Source organism: Euphorbia lathyris, chromosome 7 (assembly GCF_963576675.1).
Source record: "Euphorbia lathyris chromosome 7, ddEupLath1.1, whole genome shotgun sequence".
In the NCBI taxonomy this organism is placed as follows: domain Eukaryota; kingdom Viridiplantae; phylum Streptophyta; class Magnoliopsida; order Malpighiales; family Euphorbiaceae; genus Euphorbia; species Euphorbia lathyris.
The window spans coordinates 11,471,459-11,495,136 of record NC_088916.1 but is presented as its reverse complement, the minus strand read 5'-3'; the positions used below and the strand labels follow the sequence as shown (position 1 = coordinate 11,495,136).

General features: G+C 35.0%; 2 protein-coding genes and 1 long non-coding RNA gene across 5 annotated transcripts; 2 read left to right on the top strand and 1 right to left on the bottom strand.

Annotated features, from left to right (window-relative positions):
- Positions 1–2,092: 2,092 nt before the first annotated feature.
- On the top strand, positions 2,093–8,747 carry LOC136200616 (agamous-like MADS-box protein AGL12). Of its 3 annotated transcripts, none has more exons than XM_065991027.1 (7): positions 2,093–2,460; positions 3,224–3,317; positions 4,360–4,421; positions 7,210–7,306; positions 7,567–7,608; positions 8,145–8,186; positions 8,432–8,747. In XM_065991027.1, the coding sequence occupies exons 1-7, from the start codon at positions 2,279–2,281 to the stop codon at positions 8,522–8,524; spliced, it is 612 nt and encodes a 203-aa protein (XP_065847099.1). In that variant the 5' UTR covers positions 2,093–2,278; the 3' UTR covers positions 8,525–8,747. The 3 variants fall into 3 exon arrangements, with proteins under 3 accessions (XP_065847099.1, XP_065847098.1, XP_065847100.1); XM_065991026.1 differs by having other exon boundaries at positions 3,221–3,317; XM_065991028.1 differs by lacking the exon at positions 7,567–7,608 and having other exon boundaries at positions 3,221–3,317.
- On the bottom strand, positions 8,748–12,441 carry LOC136200615 (12-oxophytodienoate reductase 2-like). Its single transcript, XM_065991025.1, has 5 exons — positions 12,223–12,441; positions 10,910–11,050; positions 10,666–10,796; positions 9,692–9,868; positions 8,748–9,452 (listed from the first exon to the last, which is right to left on the bottom strand). The coding sequence occupies exons 1-5, from the start codon at positions 12,333–12,335 to the stop codon at positions 8,860–8,862; spliced, it is 1,155 nt and encodes a 384-aa protein (XP_065847097.1). The 5' UTR covers positions 12,336–12,441; the 3' UTR covers positions 8,748–8,859.
- Positions 12,442–21,837: 9,396 nt separating this feature from the next.
- LOC136234692 (uncharacterized) lies at positions 21,838–22,986 on the top strand. The gene is made up of 2 exons (XR_010691442.1): positions 21,838–22,483; positions 22,688–22,986. It is a non-coding gene; the product is annotated as an uncharacterized lncRNA (long non-coding RNA).
- The last annotated feature ends 692 nt before the right edge of the window (positions 22,987–23,678 follow it).

Here is a 23,678-nt window from a genome sequence, read left to right as displayed (position 1 = left end):
TTGGGATGGTCAATAGATATCAGTCTAATCTAGGAAAAACACATCAGTCAGCCATAAAGAGGATAATGAGGTACCCTCAAGGCAACTACAGATTATTCTTTGTGTTATCAAGGCAATGATCTTTAGTTAAGAGGATGTTGATTGGGCAGGAGACCTAGATGAGAGGAAGTCCATGTCGGGCTAAATTTTCTTGCTTGGAAATGGAGATATATCATGGATAAACAAGAGATAAACGTATGTAGATTTATCAACCTTTGGAACTAGAGTATGTGTCATACTCATCTGCAGCACATGATGTAGTATGGCTGAACAGATTCGTGAGCCATCTAAACTTAGCCAACTCCAATACACCCATAGTAATAAACAGTGATAGTCAATCTGTTATAGCGTTTGCAAAAGATCAAAGGTTCCATGGCAAGACCAAGCACATTAAGATTAATTATCATTTGTTAGAGAGTTAATTGCACATAAAGAAGTTAATATGAATTATATATCTCTACTAAAGACATGATGTTGATCGCCTTATGAAGCCTATAAAGGGAGATATTTATATGAAAGATATTAGATCCCAGGGTTTGCGTAGGATCTAAATATACTTGTATTTTCATGTGTTTATAAGAACATATTTATTCAATAAAAAGTTTTCGGAACTTTTTCTTTCATTACACGAGTGCGAATGTTATTTAATAATGTTTACTATTAAAATTTTATTATGCATGTCGGATAGAGAGGTAGCTCAGTCACACGAGTGTTTGTATTTATCTTGTCATTTGGTGATAAGAGGAGTAAGGATGAGGTTGTTTATTGAGTGATTCAAGTTTAAGAGCTAGCTCAATGAACCTAAGTCGCCCGCATAAAGGATGAAATGAGTTTCATTTAAAGTGTGTGATGATTGTGTATGTACTTTAAGTGATATTGAAGCAAACCCAACATATCTGAGTCTGATACCATAAGAAAAATTAAGAACACCTAGAACAATGAAGCAAGAGGAGTTATCACCCTAGTGCAGAATTCAGCCCACCCGGGTTGTTGGTGCACATGTGATATTTTCCCGCCACTGCAAGCTGAACTCAGTTCTCGTTCTGCAAGTGTGAACGTAGAGGGAGCTCAAACTTCACCTTATAATCTCAATAGAGAAATGTTACATCAAAAGGAACGTCTCTCATTCCGTGGAGCCAGGGAATAAATTTCTTTAATCTTATTCTAGCTATGTGATCAATGGTAAAAAGATTTATGTGTTTTATTTTGTTTTCCGGTTGTTAAAATATGATTTTAAAAAGTTCAATAATCCCAACATACCTGCAATTGATTAACGAAACTTGCTTAACTAGACCTATGTATTAACTCAATAATGGGATCATGTGTTCTAGGTTACAACTTAGCTTTAGTTTTCAAAGAACTTAAAGCTTCACCGTTTATTTTTGAGGTGTCACCTAACCAAGCAAGGTCAATTGCGAATAAAAGCCGTACATCCTCACCAGTTCTGTAGCTTTGTTTTATCGTCTCTTTTTTAACAACATTAAAACACAATGTTTGCTTATTTATGAATTCACAAGAATAACTAATGAATCTGAAATCCTAATTACCATTCATCATTTGTGTTTTCAAACATAAACTTAACAATTTATATTATCTCTATTTACTTAGTTTATAAAACAAAACTAAGTTATTGATTAGATCTACTCGTATTTACGCACTTTATTACTTGTTACGATTGGATACACTTGTCCTTATTATTGTTATATCTATCACAAACATCATGTGCTCCACACATCTTCAATTGAATGTCAAATACAGTCACTATGAAATCATTAGTGAAGAGCTAGCCAATTGTTGTCTAAAATCAATGATTAGAAACTCAATGTGATAAAATGAGTCTTAGTCACACACAAAAAAGTAAAAGTTCATAGGCATAAATATACCTTTTGCCTCAACTGTAAGTACACAATTTCACTAAAAAAAAGCAAACAAATAGTGACTTTGTGATGTGTAAACAAACAATAACATAAAATAAAAACAACTTTATATATAGAAGAGTGAATGCAGCCTCTTTATTCTGAGGCAAAAAGAAAGAAAGAGAGATGAGAAAGAATCTAATTAAGAGAGTATATAAGTTGAAGAAACTCTACAAGTAATAATGACTCAATTTTTCAGAAATTAAACTCTTAGAGAATAGCAACAACTGGAAGCTAGTTCAAACTAGTGGAAGGTTGTGTGCAGAAAAACAAGCACAGATTTATAAAAAGGAGATCAAAGAAAGAAGAAGAAGTTGTTGAAAATGGCAAGAGGAAAGGTTCAGATGAAGCGGATACAAAATCCAGTGCATAGGCAGGTTACCTTCTGCAAGCGGCGAGCAGGGCTACTTAAGAAAGCTAATGAGCTGTCTGTCTTATGTGATGCTCAAATTGGAGTTCTCATTTTTTCTGCCAATGGAAAACTCTATGAATTAGCTACTAAAGGGTACTTTTCCTTTCCCTATCGTTCCGCTTTAGGAAGTTTCGTTTCTTTACATGATATCAGAGTCTCTTAAGTGGAGTAGTCGATTGTTTATACATGGTATAGTGTATATGTGTTGTACACAGGGGTGGAGATAGGAGATTGTGGGTGCTTTTACGCACATAGAGGTGGAGATAGGAGCTCGGGGATGCCGGAGCACCCTGACCTTTGGAAACCACCCCTGAGTGGGGTGGTTAAGTCCCGCTGTCTCCACAAAAAGAGATTGCTAGGGGTGCAAATTTGTACCGAACTTTCAAAGTCTGTATTAGCACCAAGTTCAAGGAACATTTGCATGTGTGGATGTGTATCAAAGATAATAATAAAAACTATTATTATGCCTTAATTACAAGGTCAATTTTTTAGGTTAAATGATTCCAAAGTAGTTATTTATTAGAGACTTAATTATCAAAGATGATAATAAAAGTTATTTTTATATCTTATTTTTAAGTTTAAACTTTTAGGTCAATTCGACAATGTAAATATCATTATACATTAATATATATATATATATATATATAGGGAAGGATTCAAAGGGGTTTTGGGGGGCTTGAGCACCCATAGCTGGTCGGGAAATTCTGAAAATTCTATGGTAACTGTAGAGGAAACTCTTTTTTTTTTTTATAAAATATCAATTTAGTATCCATAAATCACGATAAACACTCCCTTCTAGTGAATCATGAATCTGTAATTAAATTAATATTAATTAGTTTGATTGTTAAATTAGAAGCATGCAGGAGCTTATAGAAAGGTACAGCAAGGCAACTGGAAGTGGAAGTGGTTCACTTAAACCTGAAGAGCAGTCCAAAGACACTCAAGCTCTGGTATGTATTTCTCTACTCTTTTAATATTCATCTTTTAATATTCATCTTTTAATATTCATGTACTCTGTATTTTATAATATTATTTGACATAGAGAAATTCAAAGATATCATATAAAATTAATGATATAATTAAATTAAGTTAGTGTGGAATCAGATGCATGTTGAAATTATTGCCCTTAATTTTTGGGTGCAATTTTGCATAATCAATAGAATTTTTTGTTCCAATTATTATTATTATTATTGGCAGAAATTGCTAATGACAAACACATACATTATAGAATTTTCAGCCTGTAAGAATCTTGAGGCCGTACTATGTACAGTTACATTAATTAAGAATTAAAAAAAAAAAAACACTAAAAGTATAAATGGCCTAACCCCTACCCAACTATGATTATGGAATGTCTTCTTTTATTAATAACAAGGCTTAATGCATATATACACGTCTAAACTTGACAAGTTTTGCCTAATGGCACCGTGAACTTTTATAATAACCTATCACACATCTATAGTTGGCTTTAAAAACCTATTGCACACCTATAGTTGGCTTTAAAAACCTATTACACACCTATAGTTGGTTTTAAAATCCTATTACACACCTATAGTTGGTTCATTCGGACCTCCAACACACAAAATCGTTGATTTTTCGTCTTTGACGGATGACGTGGCATACTGAATGAACTCCCGCGTTTTTCTTTTTTTCCTATAACACGCATACCATCTCGTTCGTTAAAGACGAAAGATCAACGATTTTGTGTGTAGGAGGTCCAAATAAGCCAACTATAGGTGTGTAATATATTTTTAAAGCCAACTATAAGTGTGCAATAGATTTTTAAAGCCAACTATAGGTGTGCAATAGGTTTCTAAAGACAACTATAGATGTGTGATAGGTTATTTAAAAAATTCAGGGTGTCAATAGGTAAAACATGTCAAATTCAAGGGTGTAAATATGGATTAAGCCTAGTAATAATGATAAATTTGTTGGAATATCATATATGTATTAGTTTTGGGATTGCAATTAATAATATATATTTTATTGGAGTAGAATGCAAAAGAGGAGGTCAACATTCTCAAGCAAGAGATTGAGACACTGCAAAAAGGAATAAGGTATTCTGATTTTTATTAATTATTTTCTCCATTATACCCATTTGTTCCGTAAACTAAAGTTTCAAAATCAATTAAAACCTTAAACTATCAAAATCATCAATCATATCTTTGAACTAAGCAAAAATTATCAATTGAGTGATCATCCTATTCTAAAATTATAAACTGTGACTATTTAATATGAACTGTAATGATCTATATGTTGGTTCAAAATGGATTTGGTAGAGAGGGTCTGAAACTGTTGAATGAATGATTTTCGATAAAGTATCAATTGATAATTTTTGCTTAGCATGAAAACTCAATTGATGAGTAAAGACCTAATTAATGATTTTGATAGTTTAAAGTCCGAATTAACTTTGAAACTTTAATTTAAGGAGTCGAATAGATTTATATCATTATTTTTCTTCGATTTTAATTTTTATGTTTTTCTTTGATTATTTTATTGGTCCTTAGGGGTGTCTTTCGTTTCGTGTATGTGGAAAAGAATGATAGGAATAGTGTAATTCAGATCTTAAATCTTAAAAATCTAACCTTAAACCACAACATAGGATCATGTCACTATTTGTTTTTAATTTTACTAATTAACAAAATTATTAGGATTCAAATCCTCAACGATCACTTGATTTAAGAAACTCTAATACCTTATCGAAGACCCGATTGAACTAAAATCTTAAAATAATAGTTAAGATCTAAAAATGGTTTTTTATATTAATCTCTCATAGAAAAATATTCATCTTTTATTCTGTTTCAAAACTTATTTTTCACAAACTTTTTCTTTCTTATTTTACAGATTTTAATTTCCATACTTTTTTAGATTTTGAAGACTAGGAAAAAAACATCTATTTTCCATAGTTTTTTTTTTTAATTATGTTATGCATACTTGAGTTTGGAGTATTCAACGTGACATTTATATAATAATTAAATTAATATTTTCAAATTTTCGGTAACATAATCTAAAATTAATTTCACTTGGAAACGAAAAAATTAAATTTATATCATTTTATATATTAGAGCTAAATTTGCATTTTATCAAAAATTTTGAAACTATATACATGCTTCAACTGAAATTTGGTTGTTTGGTCAAACAAAGGGACTGTTGCCTAATATGACAAAACAAATTTGAATACATCAGTAGTCACACATTAGTTTATTTTAGTTTTTAATTGTTATTTTTATTTTTATTTTACTAATAATTCTAAAGCCCGTGTAGTTTACTTGCTCTTTAGAGCATCTCTAATAGAGGGTGCCCAAAAGACTGTCAAGTTGATGTGACATTTATTTGCAACTTTTAAAAGGTGCCTACTATTGGAGTGAAGATGGATGCCAAAAAAGTTACCAAAAGGTTTCCAATTTTTGACAACCTTAAAGCAAGTAGGGATGGCAGCGGGTAGGGTACCCGCGGGTAGTGCGAATCCCAAACCCTTACCCTTTTATTTTTTAATTACCCGTACCCTTCCCATTACCCTAACGGGTATATGTTTTGCATCCCACACCCTTCCCATTTAATTCACGGGTACCCGCGGGTACCCTTACCCATTAAGAATCAATAAATAAAATAAAAAATATTACAAATTTAACAAAACATAAATTTAATAAATAATCGATTTAAAAATTGAACAAATTGAACCTTAATCAATAAAAATAAAATAGTTTAGTGGTATCACTTAATGGTTAAAAAACAAAAGGTTAGTATTCAAATCTTACATTTTACATCTAAAACACTAATACTTTTTAATATATAAAAAAATTTATGACGGGTAACGGGTACCGGGTACCCTAGGGGGTCTTCCCATACCCATCCCATTACCCTAACGGGTAATGGTTTTGATCCCATACCCGTTTATACAGGGTACGGGTAGTCCCATTAGGGTCGGGTAGTGCCGGGTACCCGCGGGTAGAGTACCCGTTGCCATCCCTAAAAGCAAGGTTGTCAAACATTTTTTCATATAAAAAAAATTGATTTACTTGAATACTATTGATTCATCGTTTTGATGAATTTCTCTCTCATTTCACTATTGGTTGACAATATTTATAATTAAATAAATTATATATTAAGTAATGATTTATGGGGCTATTGTGGCAACTTTTAAAGTTGTTTTACTATTGGAACATTTTTAAATAAAAGTTGCCAAGAGTGATGTGGATTACTAACTTAATAAAATATTATATTTTACTATGATGTGTCAATTTTTGGCACTCTTGAGAGCAACCTCTATTGGAGATGCTCTTATTGTTGTTATGTGTCATTGGAAAATGTGTTTTTTCTAAAAAAAAAATACGGAATCATTATTTTTATAAAAACCTATTTTTCAAGTATAAAAGGTAAAAGGTACAAGGTATGTGCCTAAAGAACTTTGACAGAATAAAAAAAACTATTTTTCTGATTCAAAAAAAAACAAACAAACTATTTTTCTAAAATAAATTACTCATTCTGTTCTCTTATATAAGTCAATATTTAACACAAATTAATAAATATAATTAATATAGAGTTAAATTAATGAATTTACATTGGTTAACTAAATAAAATTCTCTCTCAGTCATGATTGATTGGAGAATAAACCTTGGAATGTTCCAAACACATAAACTTAAAAGACAAAAAGTTTAAGGCTTGAACAAAAAAAAACTAAACCAAAAATTCTTGAAAAACTATACCGACTTATATTTAAGGAAAAAACTAATTTAACAGAATACCTTATATAAAAGAATGGTGGGAGTAATAAATAGGATTAAGGAAATTTCTTCTGTATTCATATTTTTTATATAGTGAAAAATAATGGATGGATATTTGAAGGTACTTGCTTGGAGGGGCTGCAGAAATGACATTTGATGAATTAGTTGTATTGGAAAAGAATCTTGAGATGTGGATTTATCAAATCCGATCAACTAAGGTATCAACTACAAATTTTAATATATACTTTCTTAATTTTGACAATTTCATTATATTATCAAAAAAATTATTTGAAAAAAAATTAATTAATTTTGTTTTGTATGATTTTAACCAAGTTATCAATGACTAAATTTCTATGAATTTTTATATGGAGATTTTAATATTTGACTAAGCATTAAAGTTGTTTTGGACAATTTTATTCAAATTCATTGAAATAAAAAAATGAAAATATGTATGAACATAATTACTTATGAAACACAGATGGAGATCATGTCAAAAGAGATTCAGCTTTTGAGGAATAAGGTTAGTCCACATTAATGAAATTTGTTTTTATTTATATAATACATGGAATAATAATAATTATTATTAGGGTTAATTTCAAATAAAACCATGTAGTTTCACTCTCTTTTTTCCAGATCGGTAGATGTGGTTGGCAAAATTTTCATTTTGTCCAATTTGACCCATAATAACATCAAAATGAAAAATTTCAAGAATGAAAATTATTTAGTATAATTTTTATTATGAAACCGCATTTTTAATCTTTCAAAATCGTCATTCTTGAAAATTTTCATTTTGATATCGTTATCGGCCGAATTTGGAAAAATAAATAAATTTCTAACCACAGATACTAATCTACAAAAAATATAAAACTACAGGTTTTTATTTGAAATTAACCCTTCTTATTATTATTATTATTATTATTATTATTATTATTATTGAATATACATATATATGTATACATCCTACATATATTTTAATTTTTCTTTCAAATTACTCTTCAATTTTACTCACTTTTCTTGTTCAATTATGACAAATTAAATGTTAATTATGTGTTATAGGAAGGAGTCCTCAAAGCTGCAAATCAGTATCTGCAATACAAGGTAAGAAGTATTATAATTTTTTTTTTGGTTTAACAAAAAATATATATTATATATTTTTTTTTCCTTAATGAAAGTTTTGTTATTTCAATTTTTTTGGCTTAATATATCTCCCACCTCTTCAAATTGTTCAAAAACTATAATTGGCCTCTAAAATTTAAAATGTTACAACTAATCACCTCAACTTGCTTATTTGCAACAAATTAGGTTTTTTTTTTAATCATTTATTTATTTATTTATTTTTACAGATGGAGGAGAGTGTTGAGGTTGCTAACTTTGCACCAATGATAGCTAATACTCCATATCCACTAACTATACAGAATGAAATATTTCAGTTCTAGGAAGGGCAGTATTGTCATTTATATATATTTGTGAGATATTTCTTTTTCAGTATTTAGCTTTCATGGATTGTTAAATATATAATGTTTTCTCATTATGAGTTGGAAATCTTACCAACAATGTTGTCATTAACAATGTCATAATACTTAATTTTGTTTTATTTACGAGCTTTAATGTAATAATTGCTTGTTAATTTTCTTTGATTGTACAATTTCATAAAGGGTATACATGAAATGATTTTATAAAACTGTATCGGTTACATTTTCTAGAGAAAATACAAAAATAAAACCTGTGGTTTGACTGTGGCAAGAATTATGAATTGTTTTGTACCAAAAACCTATGAAATGTGTTCAAGAAAAGGATAATCAGTATAACCAATCACAGTATCAGATGTATAGAATGTTTCTCTGTGATACTTGTTCAGAGGAGCATCGAGCTCAAATCTTTTCGGTAAATCTGGATTCGCCAAGAAAAGACGACCATAAGCAATAACATCTGCACGGTTTTCTTCCACTGCTTTGTTTCCATCTTCCCGGTCATATCCCCCAGCTACCATAAAAGTACCCTTGAAAGCTTTTCTCATAGGCACAAGAGTTTCTAGAGTTTCAGATTTTTCTGCAACCGTTTTCATTCTGGGTTCAACCATGTGGCAGTAAAGAATACAATATTTGTTCAAGGATTCTGCCATGTAGAGTCCCAAAGCATTCGGATTTGAGTCTCCTGATTCACAGTAGTCAGCAAATGGAGATAATCTAATTCCAACTTTATCTGCTCCTATCTCGTCGGCTACAGCTTCAACTACTTGTAAAGCAAATCGGCATCTGTTCTCCAGAGATCCGCCGTATTCATCTGTTCGGTCGTTCACTGAATCCTTCATAAACTGATCAACTAAGTAACCATGAGCCCCATGGATCTCCACTCCATCAAAACCTGCAAGGCATAAAACGAAATTTCAAATTAGTGAATGAAAGTAATTGTGCTTGCTTTCTCATGCTTCGTCTAAGGCTATAAAATAGGAGAAGATCACTCTAGAAGATACAGAAAATATTCACGTAATAGAATAGGAAACATAATAAGATATACAAGATATTTATATATCTAACAGTGAATAATGTCACACAGAATATGTTAATTATGCGTGCCCAAAAATACAAAACAAAGAAATCTACCAGCTTCCATAGCATTTCTTGCAGCAATTCTGAAATCATTAACAATTTGAGGAATTTCGTCTGTTCTTAGCCGTCTTGGAGGTGTGAACTGTGCGATATCGATCTTGTTACTTCTCATTTGAGGGGTCAAAGGTTTGTCTGTGCAAGAGATAGGAGCCTGCCCATTTGGTTGAAAACCTGTGAAGATAGATAAAGACCACTCAAATACATAAACTTTTAAACTTTCAAGAACGTCGGGGGCACCCAAAAAGGTCGCGAGATAGCTAAATTTGCTTGCTAGTACCGTAACATCAGAAAAAGTGATACATACTCAGTAGTTTGTTCATATATATCTTTAATGCCTTCAATTTTTAAGACATACACATTCGACGTGGTTATATCAGTAAGAAGCAACGCAATGAACCTGAAGATGCTATATATACAAACAAGGCACAGCAATTACTGTATAACCAGAAACAGTAAACGAACAGAGCTACTTCAGTCAGATTGACAGGATGTTATGAGACAGGTTAGTTTTACCCTACTGATGACAGCGTCGCAATGGTAATTCAACCTAGTACGAGAGGAACAGTTGATTCGCACAATTGGTCATCGTTGAAAAGCCAGTGGCGCTCTTACAGATAGTATACATGGTAGGGTGCACATACTGACTTTTCAAAGCATATAAAGTATATTTACGGTTCAAGGCATATAAAGTACATTTTTGGCTGCACCATGTTTCTACCCGAAATTAGTAAATTATGGTTTCAACTTGTTGCGGGAAGCGCCTAAGCGTACGTAGTTGATGACCGCACTTGTAATCAATTAGGACAAATTAGCAACAATTACGCAAAAAGGAATTACAAGAATGGCCGGATATTCGAGCCTATAATCATAATAGAAGTCTTGTAGTAATATCAAGTTGATCTACAAATAAGAAAACTAACATATTTGGTCACGAATATTAGGTAAAATAACAATAACGAAGAGCGAACCTGTATTTGAAACTCGACCGACATGCCAAATCTGGCAAAAGAAGAAGCCACCTTTGGCATGAACAGCATCAACTATGGGTTTCCAAGCCTCAACTTGTTCCTTGGTCCAAATTCCAGGAGTATCAGGATACCTTCAATGTATATAAAGAAGCCAAACACAGTAATTTCAGTTACAGAAATAAGAAACCATAGAGCAATATTTAGTTACCAGATATGCAAAAAATGATGGCAAAATGCAAATTACCCTTGAGCAGTGTCAGAAACTCCGGTAGCTTCAGCAATAAGGAGACCCCCTTTGGTGGTTCTTTGGGAGTAATACAATATGCCATGTGGCTGAGGAACATTGTGGTATGATTTCTGCCTGGTTAATGGCGCCAAAACAATTCTGAACCATAGAAAAAATAAGTTAGCAAATTGTTATGAAAGAAACAAATTAAATGCTCCCTACAAATCTAACCACATTAAACACAACCAAACAGAACCATAGAATCCATGTACAGGAGCAGAGACAGGGAGGGGCCCGGGCCGGCCGCTGGAACCACCTTGACTAGGAATGGTTCCGGCCCCTATCTCCACAAAGTTTGAAGTTTTGTGGGTGCTAAATTAGTAATTTGATTAAATTTTGATTGGGCATTTGATTAATTGAGAATTTGACCTAGAACTTTGATTGTGTATTTGATAAATTGAGAATTTGACCCAGAACTTCGATTGCGTATTTGATAAATTGGTGATTTGACCTAGAACTTTGATCGGGTATTTAATAAATTGGGGATTTCATAAATTAGGGATTTCATAAATTGAGGATTGTTATACGATTAACCAAAATTAACTCATTAAGGTTGTATTTAATTAAGATTCGGAGTGGTTAATTAAGGGTTTGTATTTAATTACAAAATTCAACTAGACGATAAATTCTCCAAAGTTCGTTTAAAACTACTCAATCTTACTTTATAGTCCAAATCTAGCTTAATTTTGAATTTTTTTGAAAATTGATTATGGACCACTCACGTAATAACACTTATATATTCGGAAAAAATTTGAGTAAGTTCGATTTAGCCTTGTTAAGCAGCATTCGCCACTGTCCATGTATATAACATAAAATTCACTAAGCAAGGACTCAACTATGACTTTGTGCTACAATTACTATGATAATGTCATTCATTCTTCCTAATAGTTAATTTAACTCTGTAACTCAACTTTAGCAAGTTGTTACAAGCACTTGGGAGAGAACAATTGCCATGAATCCAAACCACCAGGACTATTTGGGAAAATAACAACAATTAAACTGAGTGACAAGAGATTTCTAAACAAAAATAGCCTATTTCAAGAGATTTCTAAACAAAAATGGCCACATTAGCTAACCATCAATCCAAACATTAAAAAGCTAATTCCAGCAAAACTACAATTAGCCCATCTAGAACTTAAAACAAACACCTAGAAGATTGAAACCCCAATCAAATCGAATAGCATTATTATCATCAAACAATTAATAACCCTCCAACCAAAACGAGACAAGAAATGATTAATTGAAACAAATGTGGGAAGAAATAACGTTACCTATGAGAGAGATTGAAGTTTCCCATCTTGTAAGGGGTGAGAAGAGGAATAGCGGGAGATGGAGAAGAATTGGAGCCATGTTCTTCCCGAGATTGAGTTTCTTCCAGGCTCATTTTCAGAAGTGTTGGTGAAAGAATGAAAATGGAGATGAATTAGATCGATCGAACAGTAGAGCAGGAATGGATTGGAAGAAATCTCAAACACCATGGGGGCGTATTTAATGAATTCAATAAGAAACGATAGTCGTTGCCAAATTAAGAATGGAAGCATCCCTCTGCTTTTCCTTTTCGTTTTGACGTAATCGATGACGAAGGAGTGACGTGATAGATTCATTTCATCAAGGTTAATTTCAATTTCAAATAAATGTCATGTTAGCGTGTTTTTATTTTGGGTAAAATTGGATAAGGTACAAAACACAAGTATCAATTCAGACTTCATGTATAAAAATAAAATAGTATAAATATAGATTTAATGTTTAAAAAATATATTAATTTAAGCTTCGATAATGGGATGAGATACGTTATTGATATTATTCCATTAAGTTGTGTCAATTGTCCATGGAGAGAGAAATAAGAACATAACAGAGTAATATCAATGACGTGTCCAATCCATTATTGAGACCTAAATTGATATATTTTTTAAACGTTAGACATATACTGGTGATATTTTGTATGTAGAACCTAAATTGATACTTTTTTAAAAATCATAGGCTTATTTTGGTACCTTATTCCGCTAAAATTTTCATTTTTTAAGGGATTAGGTGCAAAAATACACATACCTTTTTATAGCCAGGAGCAATTTTATCCATAATGTCTAAAATGGTGCAATTTTACCTCTAACATTGGCAGACAAAAGTAGTTTTACCTCTAACGTTGTCAAGTTGGGTCAATTTCAAACATTATTGTAAAACACAGATATTTTGTTCCTTACTCTGCACCAATTGCATATCAGTTCGTTTTTAAAAAAAGATTTCATATTTTCCCGTGATTTAATAATAGAATTGGAGGTTAATATTTATTACTTCGGCGAAATATTTTGAATTTTGTCCAACTCGTAACACGTCTAATCATATGTTTATGATCTGTTACTAATGAGTGATAAAATGAGTCACATGTGAAGTGTAGATGACAATATTCATGACCGAGAAGACAGTTTGATGAATTATTTCTAAAATTGACATAACTTGACAATTTTATAGGTAAAATTGCTCTTGGCTGCCAATGTTAGAGGTAAAATTGCTCCAGGCTGTAAACGTTAAGTGTATTTTCGCACCTTATTTTTTTTTTTAAATTTGGCCAATAACAATTTTAAAATGAAAATTTTCAATTTAGTATCATGTTTACTATGGAAATACATTTTTTTATTTTGAAAATCATCATTTTTTGAGTTTTTTTTTCTAAACATTATCTTTCTCTTTTATAAAAAACACTTAAATGACCTTAAAACCTAAAAAGTTGAAGAATTAAAGTCGCTTAAAATATAATTTAATTCTTGAAATTTTTTACTTTCAGAGTCATTATCGGCCAAATTTGAAAAAATAAAATTTTTATCAATCACAAATATCAATCTATAAAAAATGTGAAACTACATGGTTTTATTTAAAATCGACCATTTTATCAATACATGTAACCCTCAATTTGAAAAAAAAAAAAAACACTTGATTGGATATAAACTTAAAATAAGACAAAATTTAACCTTTAAGCGAATTGTATTAACTTTAACGTATGAAATAGTGTAAATTTAACGTATTAAAATTTTGAAAAAATTGGTTTGACTGTTATTTAACTGTCACATCGAAATAGTTTCGTATATTTTTTGTTGGTTGTTTTTTTATATGTCGTTTAAGGTTTTTCATCAAAACTAATGCAATATTAATGAGACTATTAAAATAATTAATTTACCCTTAATACTTCTCTCCTAAATCTATACTTTCTATGCAAAACTACTCTCTTTTATTAATTTTTATGACTTAATTAAATTTATTTGCATTAATAGTTATACATCTCCCTTATCATTAATAGAATCAAATTAGAGAAAGCATTATAAAGTGCATTTATAATACAAAACGACGTATAAAAATAAACAAATTAAAAGTCTAAAACGTCATATAATAAAAAAAAACTGAGGGAGTATATTAATAACATAGTAAATATTTTAGACGGTTTAACAAAAAAAAAAAATTGTGATTGACTTGTATGTGGCAGGTTGGTTTTTAACATTTAACATAATTTTTGTAATTTTGTTAGTAATACACTAAATATCTTAGCTATAATTGATATTTGAGAAAAATATAAAAATAAACCTTGTAGTTATACATGTTTTCGATCGGCACCCTTGAGGTTCTTTCCGTTAGCAAACACATGCCAAATTGACTAACGGTGTTAAAGTCAAAGGGAAACGAGTTAATTTTATCCTTATATTTATTTATTTTATAAATTAACCCTCTTATTATCTAATTATCACAATCAAACTCCAAAATAAAAAATAAAAATCAATTACACCATCTTCTTCGTCTCTCTTTAATAAAAATCAAAACACACTTCCTCTCTATTTTCTCTCTCTAAAACTAGATTAGTGATGTTTTTAATGAGATAATATAGATGATTGGTCCGATTAAAGAGACTTTGGAATGGAAAATGTTCTAATTCGTATTATACGAACTAGAGCATTTTCCGCATTATACGAACTAGAGCATTTTCCGCTCTAGAGTCTCTTCAATCAGACCAATCATCTACATTACCTCATTAAAAATATCACTAATCTATTTTTAGAGAGAGAAAATAGAGAAAGTGTGTGTTTTGATTTTTTTATTAAAAAGAGATTAAAAAAATGGTGTAATTGATTTTTTTATTTTATTTTGTGGAATGGAAAATGTTCTAGTTCGTATGATTTATTTTTTGTTTGTGATAATTAGATAATAAAAGGGTTAATTTATAAAATAAATAAATATAAGTACAAATTAACTCTTTTCCCTTTGACTTTAACACTGTTAGCCAATTTGGCCTGTGTTTACTAACAGAATGAACCTCAAGGTACCAGTTTGTAAATTTTTAAACCACAAGGGTACCGATCGAAAACAGGTACAGGTGTAACCACAAGGTTTATTTTTGTACTTTTCCCTTAATGTTTGGAAGATCTCAAGTGATAGTTTTTTCTATTTTTTTAAAGGCAAATGATATATACAACCCTTAGGGGGCGTTTGGTATTCTATTGGGATAGGGATAGGGATATAGGTTGGGATAGGGATAATGATAAATGGTTGGGATAAGGATAAAAATATGATAGTCGAGAATTATTATTCAATGTTTGGTACGTGGGATAGGGATAGGGATAAAATAATACATTTTACTATTTTAACCCTATTTAAACTACATAACATTAATTTGAGGGATAAGATTGACTTTTCCATCCTATTAAAATCGCAGGAGCTTATCTCACCTCCTTATACCACCCCCCTCCTGGGTATAGGATTTGAGGGATAAGAAGCTTATCCCTCATCCGTCTCACTCTTCTATCTCTCAAACAAACACGGGATAACTTATCTCGTGTTTTTTATCTCTATCTCACTTCCTATATCCCTTCTAACAAACACCCCGTTAGGGTTGTATATAAGCATTAATTCTCCATATATTTTCAATAAAATAAAATAAAATCTTAATTCTAAAGCATTTATTTATATTGGAAATATAATTAGTTTACTAGTTTTTAGGAGTATTTAATAATTTAATTTTTAAGTATTAATAAATTTTATTATAAGATTATCTTGAAAAACTAAATTAACACTAAATATAGTAATTTGTAGGGTTTTATTTACAGCCCTTAGGGCTGTAAATATCAGGACCCTTTTTTTAATAACGTATAGCTAAAATTATCTTACTTGGTTAAATTTACATAATTCCATACGTTAAGTTTAAACCTATTTCTTGTTAGAATTAACTTTAATAGTTATCCTTTGGAAATATATTTTTTTATGTTATTTCTTTTTTATTTTTAAGGGTCAATTAATATTTTTTTTAGCCAAAATATATTTATTATATCATAAACATATTTTTTTTTATGTTATTTGTATCTAGACCATGCCATCAACATATTTTTCTGATTTTAAATAGGAGACTCCTATATATATATATATATATATATATATAGTCACGAATAACATGAACTCATACTTATTATAAGAGATTTACTATTTTAATTATTAAATAGGATCACAATAGACGTGTCCAAATATGAATTGGGAATTCTTCAAGTAACATGGAAAATCCGGTACTTAATATAAGAAATCTATTTATTGGGCGTCGCAGTTTCAAAAAGAGTCCATAAATCTATCTCAATCTTTCTCTTGGTTTTTATTTAGGATTCAAGATTCAGTCATTTATATATCCATCAAAAAAATTAGTTCAAACTCATATAATAAGAAAAAGAAATAAAACCTAGCATGTATTCTCTGATTAAACCAGGCAAAAATTTCGAAATCTAGACGTTAATAATGGAGTTGATAAAGAGACGTCAAAAACATTGATTTTGAAATCGAGCAACATTGAAGATTTAATAACAGACACTATAACCGCCTTGGCATTGGACGAGTAGTTGTTCGCCGTAACCATTTATGTTTAAAGTTTTCCAGCGGGCCAGAGGATCAAGTGACCCGGGCCGGTGTGAGCGTCCAGACCTTTGAATGTCCGTTTTAATTGTAAGTACACCGTCACTTAACGTTGTCTTAGGACGCTATTTGGCGGGTCCTTTCCGGTGCATGCTTATTTATTTTGTCGTGGGTTGTGCCACCTTTTTTATTGCCCTTTTTTAAGTTAATTTATTTTGTCAGAGTTGCCATCCGGGTTAATATCCGGGAACATAAATAGATGACACACACGCCTACATAATGTCATCTCGTAGACTAATTCCATGCTTCAAATGAAGGCTTGGTCTATCTATTAGTTCCTTAGTCCAAAGTAGTAGGATCAGATTTCTGACAGCCTCAGATATGGGTTCGCGAATTATAACATGGCAAGGGTTTGATTAATAAACTTGTACAATTGATTTATGTTAAAATACCGAATATAATCTATACATTCACCACACAATTTGCAGAAAACGGTGAATAAAATCAGAATTATAAATTACATCCCGATTCATATCAAAATCTTATACATTTGTTCTAGTCCTAAATAAATCTATTAAACCTGCAAGATAGATAAATGTTAGCTGGACATTGGGACATGTCTTTCGGATTTATTCTATAATGTCAGACTCGATCAAATATGACTCAATTAAATCCTATAATTCTAGCACGTCAACATAACATTCAATCCGCATCCTACATAATTTTATTCCATTGAATTAATTTTATCCCTAAAATACCCTTTATCCCATAATTGATTAAAAATTACATATTAAGCATTTAAATGGCAATTTTACTCTATTGGAATTGAAATTTACCGAAAACAATAACTACATACCCAATCCGAACTAAAACGAATGAATCATTCTTTATACTTTGGATTCTATTAAATGCCATAGCAAGGGTAAATTACATACGTGGTGTACAACCTTTACCTGTTGATTCGGATTATCACCTTAAGGCCCAAGAGGCCCACCAACGTCCGAGAAGCAGAGGGCCCCCCAGGCCCAAGTTTGTCCGATATAAATAGACCATTAAAGGAAGAAGCACGGATCGGGTAACTCATAACCTCTCTACTTCACTCACACTAGATTAAAAAGCTCTCTAAGAATAACTAACTGTCTTAATCTTCGGAGTATCCATAGGGACCGATCCCCGCGCAGGGCCGATCCACGAGAAGGTAGGACCTCCCCGACGGAGCCCCGGATCACTATTCCGCATTCCCAGATTATTTGGTGCGGTGAACGTGGAATACAAGTGACTTCGGAGCTTCAAACAAAATGCAGACCCCTACTGAATCTGCCCCGACTACAGTACCCGAAATGGGAGCAACTAGCTCCATGACGCACGCCGAGCGTTCCACTCCGAACGTTCCAATTTCCCCCAGAAACCTAGGGCCACTGATGGAGGAAGTGAGCCCTGAAGAAGAAAAGACCTACAACACTACTCAACTCTTTAGTGCAATCCAAGGTTTTCAGACAACCCAGGCGATTCATACGGCGGCTCAGATGAAGATCATAGACCAACAAAGGAGCTTGCAGGAGGAGAACGCCAAAATCTGGCAATACCTGAAAGAGGCAGCAGAAATACAAAGAGAAGGGACGTTGCCAGGGGAGCTCGCGGGGCCAGTGGTCATCGCAGGAGGAGGAGTCGGGGCCGTTACGGCCAGTGAGGGCGGAGCGCGGCGTGAGGAGACCGCGGCCGCGAATAGCGAAGACTTGTTGGAACTAAAAATCCAGCATTTTCTAGACAAAAGGGCCCTCGGAGGCGTCATGGGAGGAAGCATCACCTCCAGCAAAACGCCACTAGTGCAGAGGATCATCGAGACAAGGTTCCCACGGGACTAGAAAGCTCCTCGATTGTCCCAGTATTCAGGGACCGAGGTCCCGAACGACCATGTGGCATCATTCATGAGCACCATCAACTTATACTCGAAGGACGAGGACATCATGTGCAAGGTCTTTCCGACCACCCTCTCGTCTAGTGCGCAGGAGTGGTATCGAGGACTTGCTCCAGAATCAATCGACTCTTTTGATCTCCTAAAAGATCTTTTCCTCTCCCGGTTTGCCGCAGCAGCGAAGGTTAGGAAGATCAGTTCAGACCTCAATGGGCTCAAGCAGCGAGCAACTGAGCCTCTGCGCAACTTCCTCTCAAGGTTTCACCATATGGCCTCACAAGTTAAGGGCCTCAACCTGGAGGTGGCTCATGACGCTCTGGCAAAAGGGACCTCATGCGAGCCTCTTAAGCAGAAATATTTCCAGAAAATGCCAAGATCTTTCGAAGAGCTCATGACCATGGCGCAAACCTTTGTCAGATACGATGATTGTGACCAGCCTGCCGGTTACGAGGAGTCAGAAAGGGACAAGGCCAGAGGAGACACGCACAAGCAGGAGAAAGGCCGGCCGATCCCGGAGGTACGTGAGGAAGCTCGAGCCCGCAAGGAGGCCCCAATGCCTTTTCCAGCTTAGACCGAGCGGGCAAACTTGGAGCGTCGGGGAGATCGATCCCGAGGCAAGGAGGTACATTACGCTACTCAGAGCCAACCTCGCCGATTCACATAGCAAATTCCGGCCGCCGACAAGAACAAAACCCGTGCAGAAAAAGAGTACTACAAGTATCACAAATCCTCCGGTCATTCCACGGAGAACTGCTATCAACTGCAAAGAGAGGTCGAGCGGATCACGGAGCAAGGCGCGCCACCAAAGGCGACCAGGCAAAGGGAGCAAAGCCCGAAGCAGCGGGAAGTAGGTCGACCAGAGGAGCCAAAATGGCCGAGATACCATGGGGAGATACACGTTATAAGGGAGGGGGTACCAGCGTTCTCCGCACCACCGGAGAGCTCCCATAAGAGGAAGGCAGTCGGGCAGACCCTAACGGTACAGCCACCCCTCTGGACCAGCCATTCGGAGGCTCTGGTTATGACTATCAACATCGCCGGCTTCAAAACGCACCGGGTGCTGGTAGACACGGGAAGTTCGGTGAACCTGCTCACCTGGACGGCACTCCGCGCGATGAAGAATACTCACACTGCCCTCAGAGCCGGAACTTTCCCTCTGGTCGGCCTGTCGGAGATCGAAGTCCCGGTCAAGGGAGTTATCACATTGCCTACTATTTTCGCCGAAGGAGTCGAGGAAACCGAGGAGACTGCAGAGTGGGTGGTGGTCGATATCCCACTGGCCTACAACGCCATCATCGGAAGGCCCCTGCTGGCTGCCCTGAGAGCCATAATTGATATCTCCGGTTTGTACTTGACCTTGCCAATTCAGCACGGAAGGATCGCCATCCAGGGAGATCGCATGTTGGCCAAAAGATTGCAGTGGGAGGCAACTCAGCCCCGGACAGCGCTCTACCTGGAGGACGGTCTGATGGACGTGAGAGGGTACAATCCCGTGCCTATCGAGCCGATCGACGACTGTGTCCTCGGGGATAACCAGACTGTAAAGATCAGGACCAGGCTCGCGTCCCTTTTGGCCAACGAAATCAAAGCTGTCCTGTCAGAGCACTCGGATGTGTTCGCTTGGTGCACCGAGGACATCACGGGGGTCTCACCTGATCAAGTAGTACACAAGCTAAGCATCGACCCCTCCGTCGAACCCTTAAAACAGAAGATGCGAGTACAGGCAAAGGACAAGCAGGTCGCAGTAAAGGCAGAGATTGACAACTCCTAGCTGTAAAGTTTATTCGCGAGGTTAACTATCTGGACTGGCTTTCTAACGTTGTACTTGTAAAGAAAGCCAGCGGGAAGTACCGCATGTGTGTAGATTTTACGAATGTTAATAAAGCTTGCCCCAAGGATTCTTACCCGCTGCCTAATATAGATCAGCTCCTTGATCAAACTGCTGGTCGCAAGATTTTGTCTCAGTTCGATGCTATCGCCGGGTTCCAGCAGATCCCTCTGGACCCAGCCGATGCCGAAAAAACCTCCTTCATTACGCATGAAGGCACGTATTGCTACAATGTCATGCCTTTTGGGTTAAAGAATGCGGGAGCCACGTAACAGCGATTGGTAGATGAGATGTTCGCACATCTCATTGGCAAGACAGTACAAGTGTATATCGATGACATGGTGGTCCTCAGCACCGAGGAAGGCGACCATCCGCGAGATTTGGCGGAGGTATTTGAGATTTTCAGAGCCTATAACCTTAAACTAAACCCGGAGAAATGTTTCTTCGGAATTCGCAGCGGCAAGTTCCTGGGTTGCGTGGTGTCAGAAAAGGGCATCGAGCCTAACCCCGCGAAGATCGAGGCAGTTTTGGCAATGGAGCCACCGCGTGACCTGCAAGGGGTTCAAAGACTCAACGGAAGGATCATCGCCTTGGGGCGTTTCATCTCTTGCTCGGCACAGCGGTGTTTGCCCTTTTACAAAGCAATAAAAAAGGAGCATCCCTTTAAGTGGTCTACGGACTGCCAGGCTGCGTTCAACGCCATCAAAAGTTTCCTTGCCACTCCCCCGCTGCTATCGGTGCCAGTACCAGACCGGGATATTCACCTATACTTCACCATCGCCGATGAAACAGTAGGAGTCGTTTTAACTCAGGAAGAGGGGACGGAGCTCGGCTAACATCGTCGGGGGGGGGGGGGACCACTTGATTCGGATTATCACCTTAAGGCCCAAGAGGCCCACCAACGTTCGAGAAGCAGAGGGCCCCCCAGGCCCAAGTCTGTCCGATATAAATAGACCATTAAAGGAAGAAGCATGGATCGGGTAACTCATAACCCTCTCTACTTCACTCACACTAGATTAAAAAGCTCTCTAAGAATAACTAACTGTCTTAATCTTCGGAATATCCGCAGGGACCGATCCCCGCGCAGGGCCGATCCACGAGAAGGCAGGACCTCCCCGACGGAGCCCCGGATCATTATTCCGCATTCCCAGATTACCTGTTATCACACTTTGGTGTACAACCTTTAATTTTGCAAACTAAAATGTACAACCTTCTGTTGACTTCACACTAAAGTGTACAACAGGTAAAAATGACCGGTCAACCCTGTTAACCACTTGGTCAACGTGACACCTCATCAATTTTCACTACTTAAAAATTAAATGTGGTCCCTACATATTATTAAATTACTTTTATACCCTTGATAAAAATAAATTTCCCAATTCCATCTTTTCTATTTTTTCACATTTTCTCCCTAAACTTTATTTCTTTTAACCCATCCTCCCACTGATTATATATCTATCTCTCTCTAAAACCCCTCTCTCTCTCCTCTCTCCGCCTGCCATGGAAGTTGCTTCAAAATCAACTCCGACTGCTTTCCCGTGCCTGTGCCTCCGCCGCCGCTGAGATTTCATGGGGTAGGAATTTTCCAATTTCGACGGCCACTGGATAATTATTTATTAATCGGATTTCGACGACCTTTTATAATCAGAGTATTCTTCTGGGAGATGTCACGGCGGCGTGAGAGGAAGCGATCGGAGGAGCGGCGCTCAACATCGACGTTTCCTAGATCATTTGGTCCGAAGTTTGTGAGCTCAGCGTTGGTGTTGAAAGAGCGAGAAAGAGAAGGAGCTGAAGAGGCAGATCGGAGCTGATTGAGCAGCTTGGGAAACAGCGGAGAAGCGGTGGTTCTTCTGAGAGCAAGAGAAGACGCCATTTCGTTTGATTTTCTTATGAAAAGTAATTTATTTCTTTTCTGGTAACTTCTGCCTCCTTTGTTTCTTTTGTTTCTTTGCTTCTTTCTACCATTTGGAATGCTGCAAACCTTTTTGATTCGACACTTATAATAGTTGTGAAGCTTATCTTTGTCTGCTAAGGTCTAATTTTCGAATTAGTTTATGGATATGTATGTTTGATTGATCAATTGAATCTGGTGATTATTGTGTTCGTTTTAATTGGGAAGGTAGGTGCAGAGTGTGTTTTTTGGTGAGAAATGGCGACTGGTAGGAAGAAGATTTCGATGATTCGTAACTCGAGAATATTGTTTTTATGAGGTCAGCGGCGGCGTCGGAGGCACGGGCACGGGAAAGCAGTCGGAGTTGAGTTTGAAGCAACTTCCATGGCAGCTGGAGAGAGGAGAGAGAGAGGTTTTAGAGAGAGATAGATATATAATCAGTGGGAGGATGGATTAAAAGAAATAAAGTTTAGGGAGAAAATGTGAAAAAATAGAAAAGATGGAATTGGGAAATTTATTTTTATCAAGGGTATAAAAGTAATTTAATAATATATAGGGAGCACATTTAATTTTTAAGTAGTGAAAATTGATGAGGTGTCATGTTGATCAAGTGGTTAACAGGGTTGACCAGTCATTTTTACCTGCTGTACACTTTAGTGGGAAGTCAACATAAGGTTGTATATTTTAGTGTGCAAAATTAAAGGTTGTACACTAAAGTGTGATAACAGGTAAAAGTTATACATCACGTATGTAATTTACCCGTCATAGCAAAGAATCTTGTCCTATGAAACCAATTTAAAATAAAAAAATTGAAAACATACACATGCTTGAGGACGAAGCAAATTTACCCCGACACATTAGGTCAATAGCCACGCTACTAATCAAATTCCAAAAACCTATAAAATAAAATTTTATAAAAATTAACATAATCCTCCAACAATTCAATAATTAATTTTTAGCTCAATTACACCGAATAATGTAATCCCACTCTGATATCAATGTTAGGGAATAACATACGCATCAGAATATTTAAATTTTTATAAACTATTCCCTTAACTCGATGAATGAATACGTTCGTTATTCAATAATAATATTTAGAACAATTCAAAAAACATAAAAATTTACCTTTTTGAGGTTATCTACTTTTGATGGAGCGTACCACGGAAGCTTGAATGAACTTAGATCAATTCGGTAATTCAATTTTAACTTGTTATCACCC

What these genes read in the sequence shown, in the direction of transcription:
- LOC136200616 (XM_065991026.1), top strand. Translation starts at nt 2,279, where the DNA reads ATGGCAAGAGGAAAGGTTCAGATGAAGCGGATACAAAATCCAGTGCAT. An exon ending in TATGAATTAGCTACTAAAGG is followed by an intron (nt 2,461 to 3,220) that starts GTACTTTTCCTT and finishes TTGTTAAATTAG; the next exon opens with AAGCATGCAGGAGCTTATAG. An exon ending in CCAAAGACACTCAAGCTCTG is followed by an intron (nt 3,318 to 4,359) that starts GTATGTATTTCT and finishes TTATTGGAGTAG; the next exon opens with AATGCAAAAGAGGAGGTCAA.
- LOC136200615 (XM_065991025.1), bottom strand. Translation starts at nt 12,335, where the DNA reads ATGAGCCTGGAAGAAACTCAATCTCGGGAAGAACATGGCTCCAATTCT. An exon ending in AACTTCAATCTCTCTCATAG is followed by an intron (nt 11,051 to 12,222) that starts GTAACGTTATTT and finishes TCTATGGTTCAG; the next exon opens with AATTGTTTTGGCGCCATTAA. An exon ending in GTTTCTGACACTGCTCAAGG is followed by an intron (nt 10,797 to 10,909) that starts GTAATTTGCATT and finishes TATACATTGAAG; the next exon opens with GTATCCTGATACTCCTGGAA.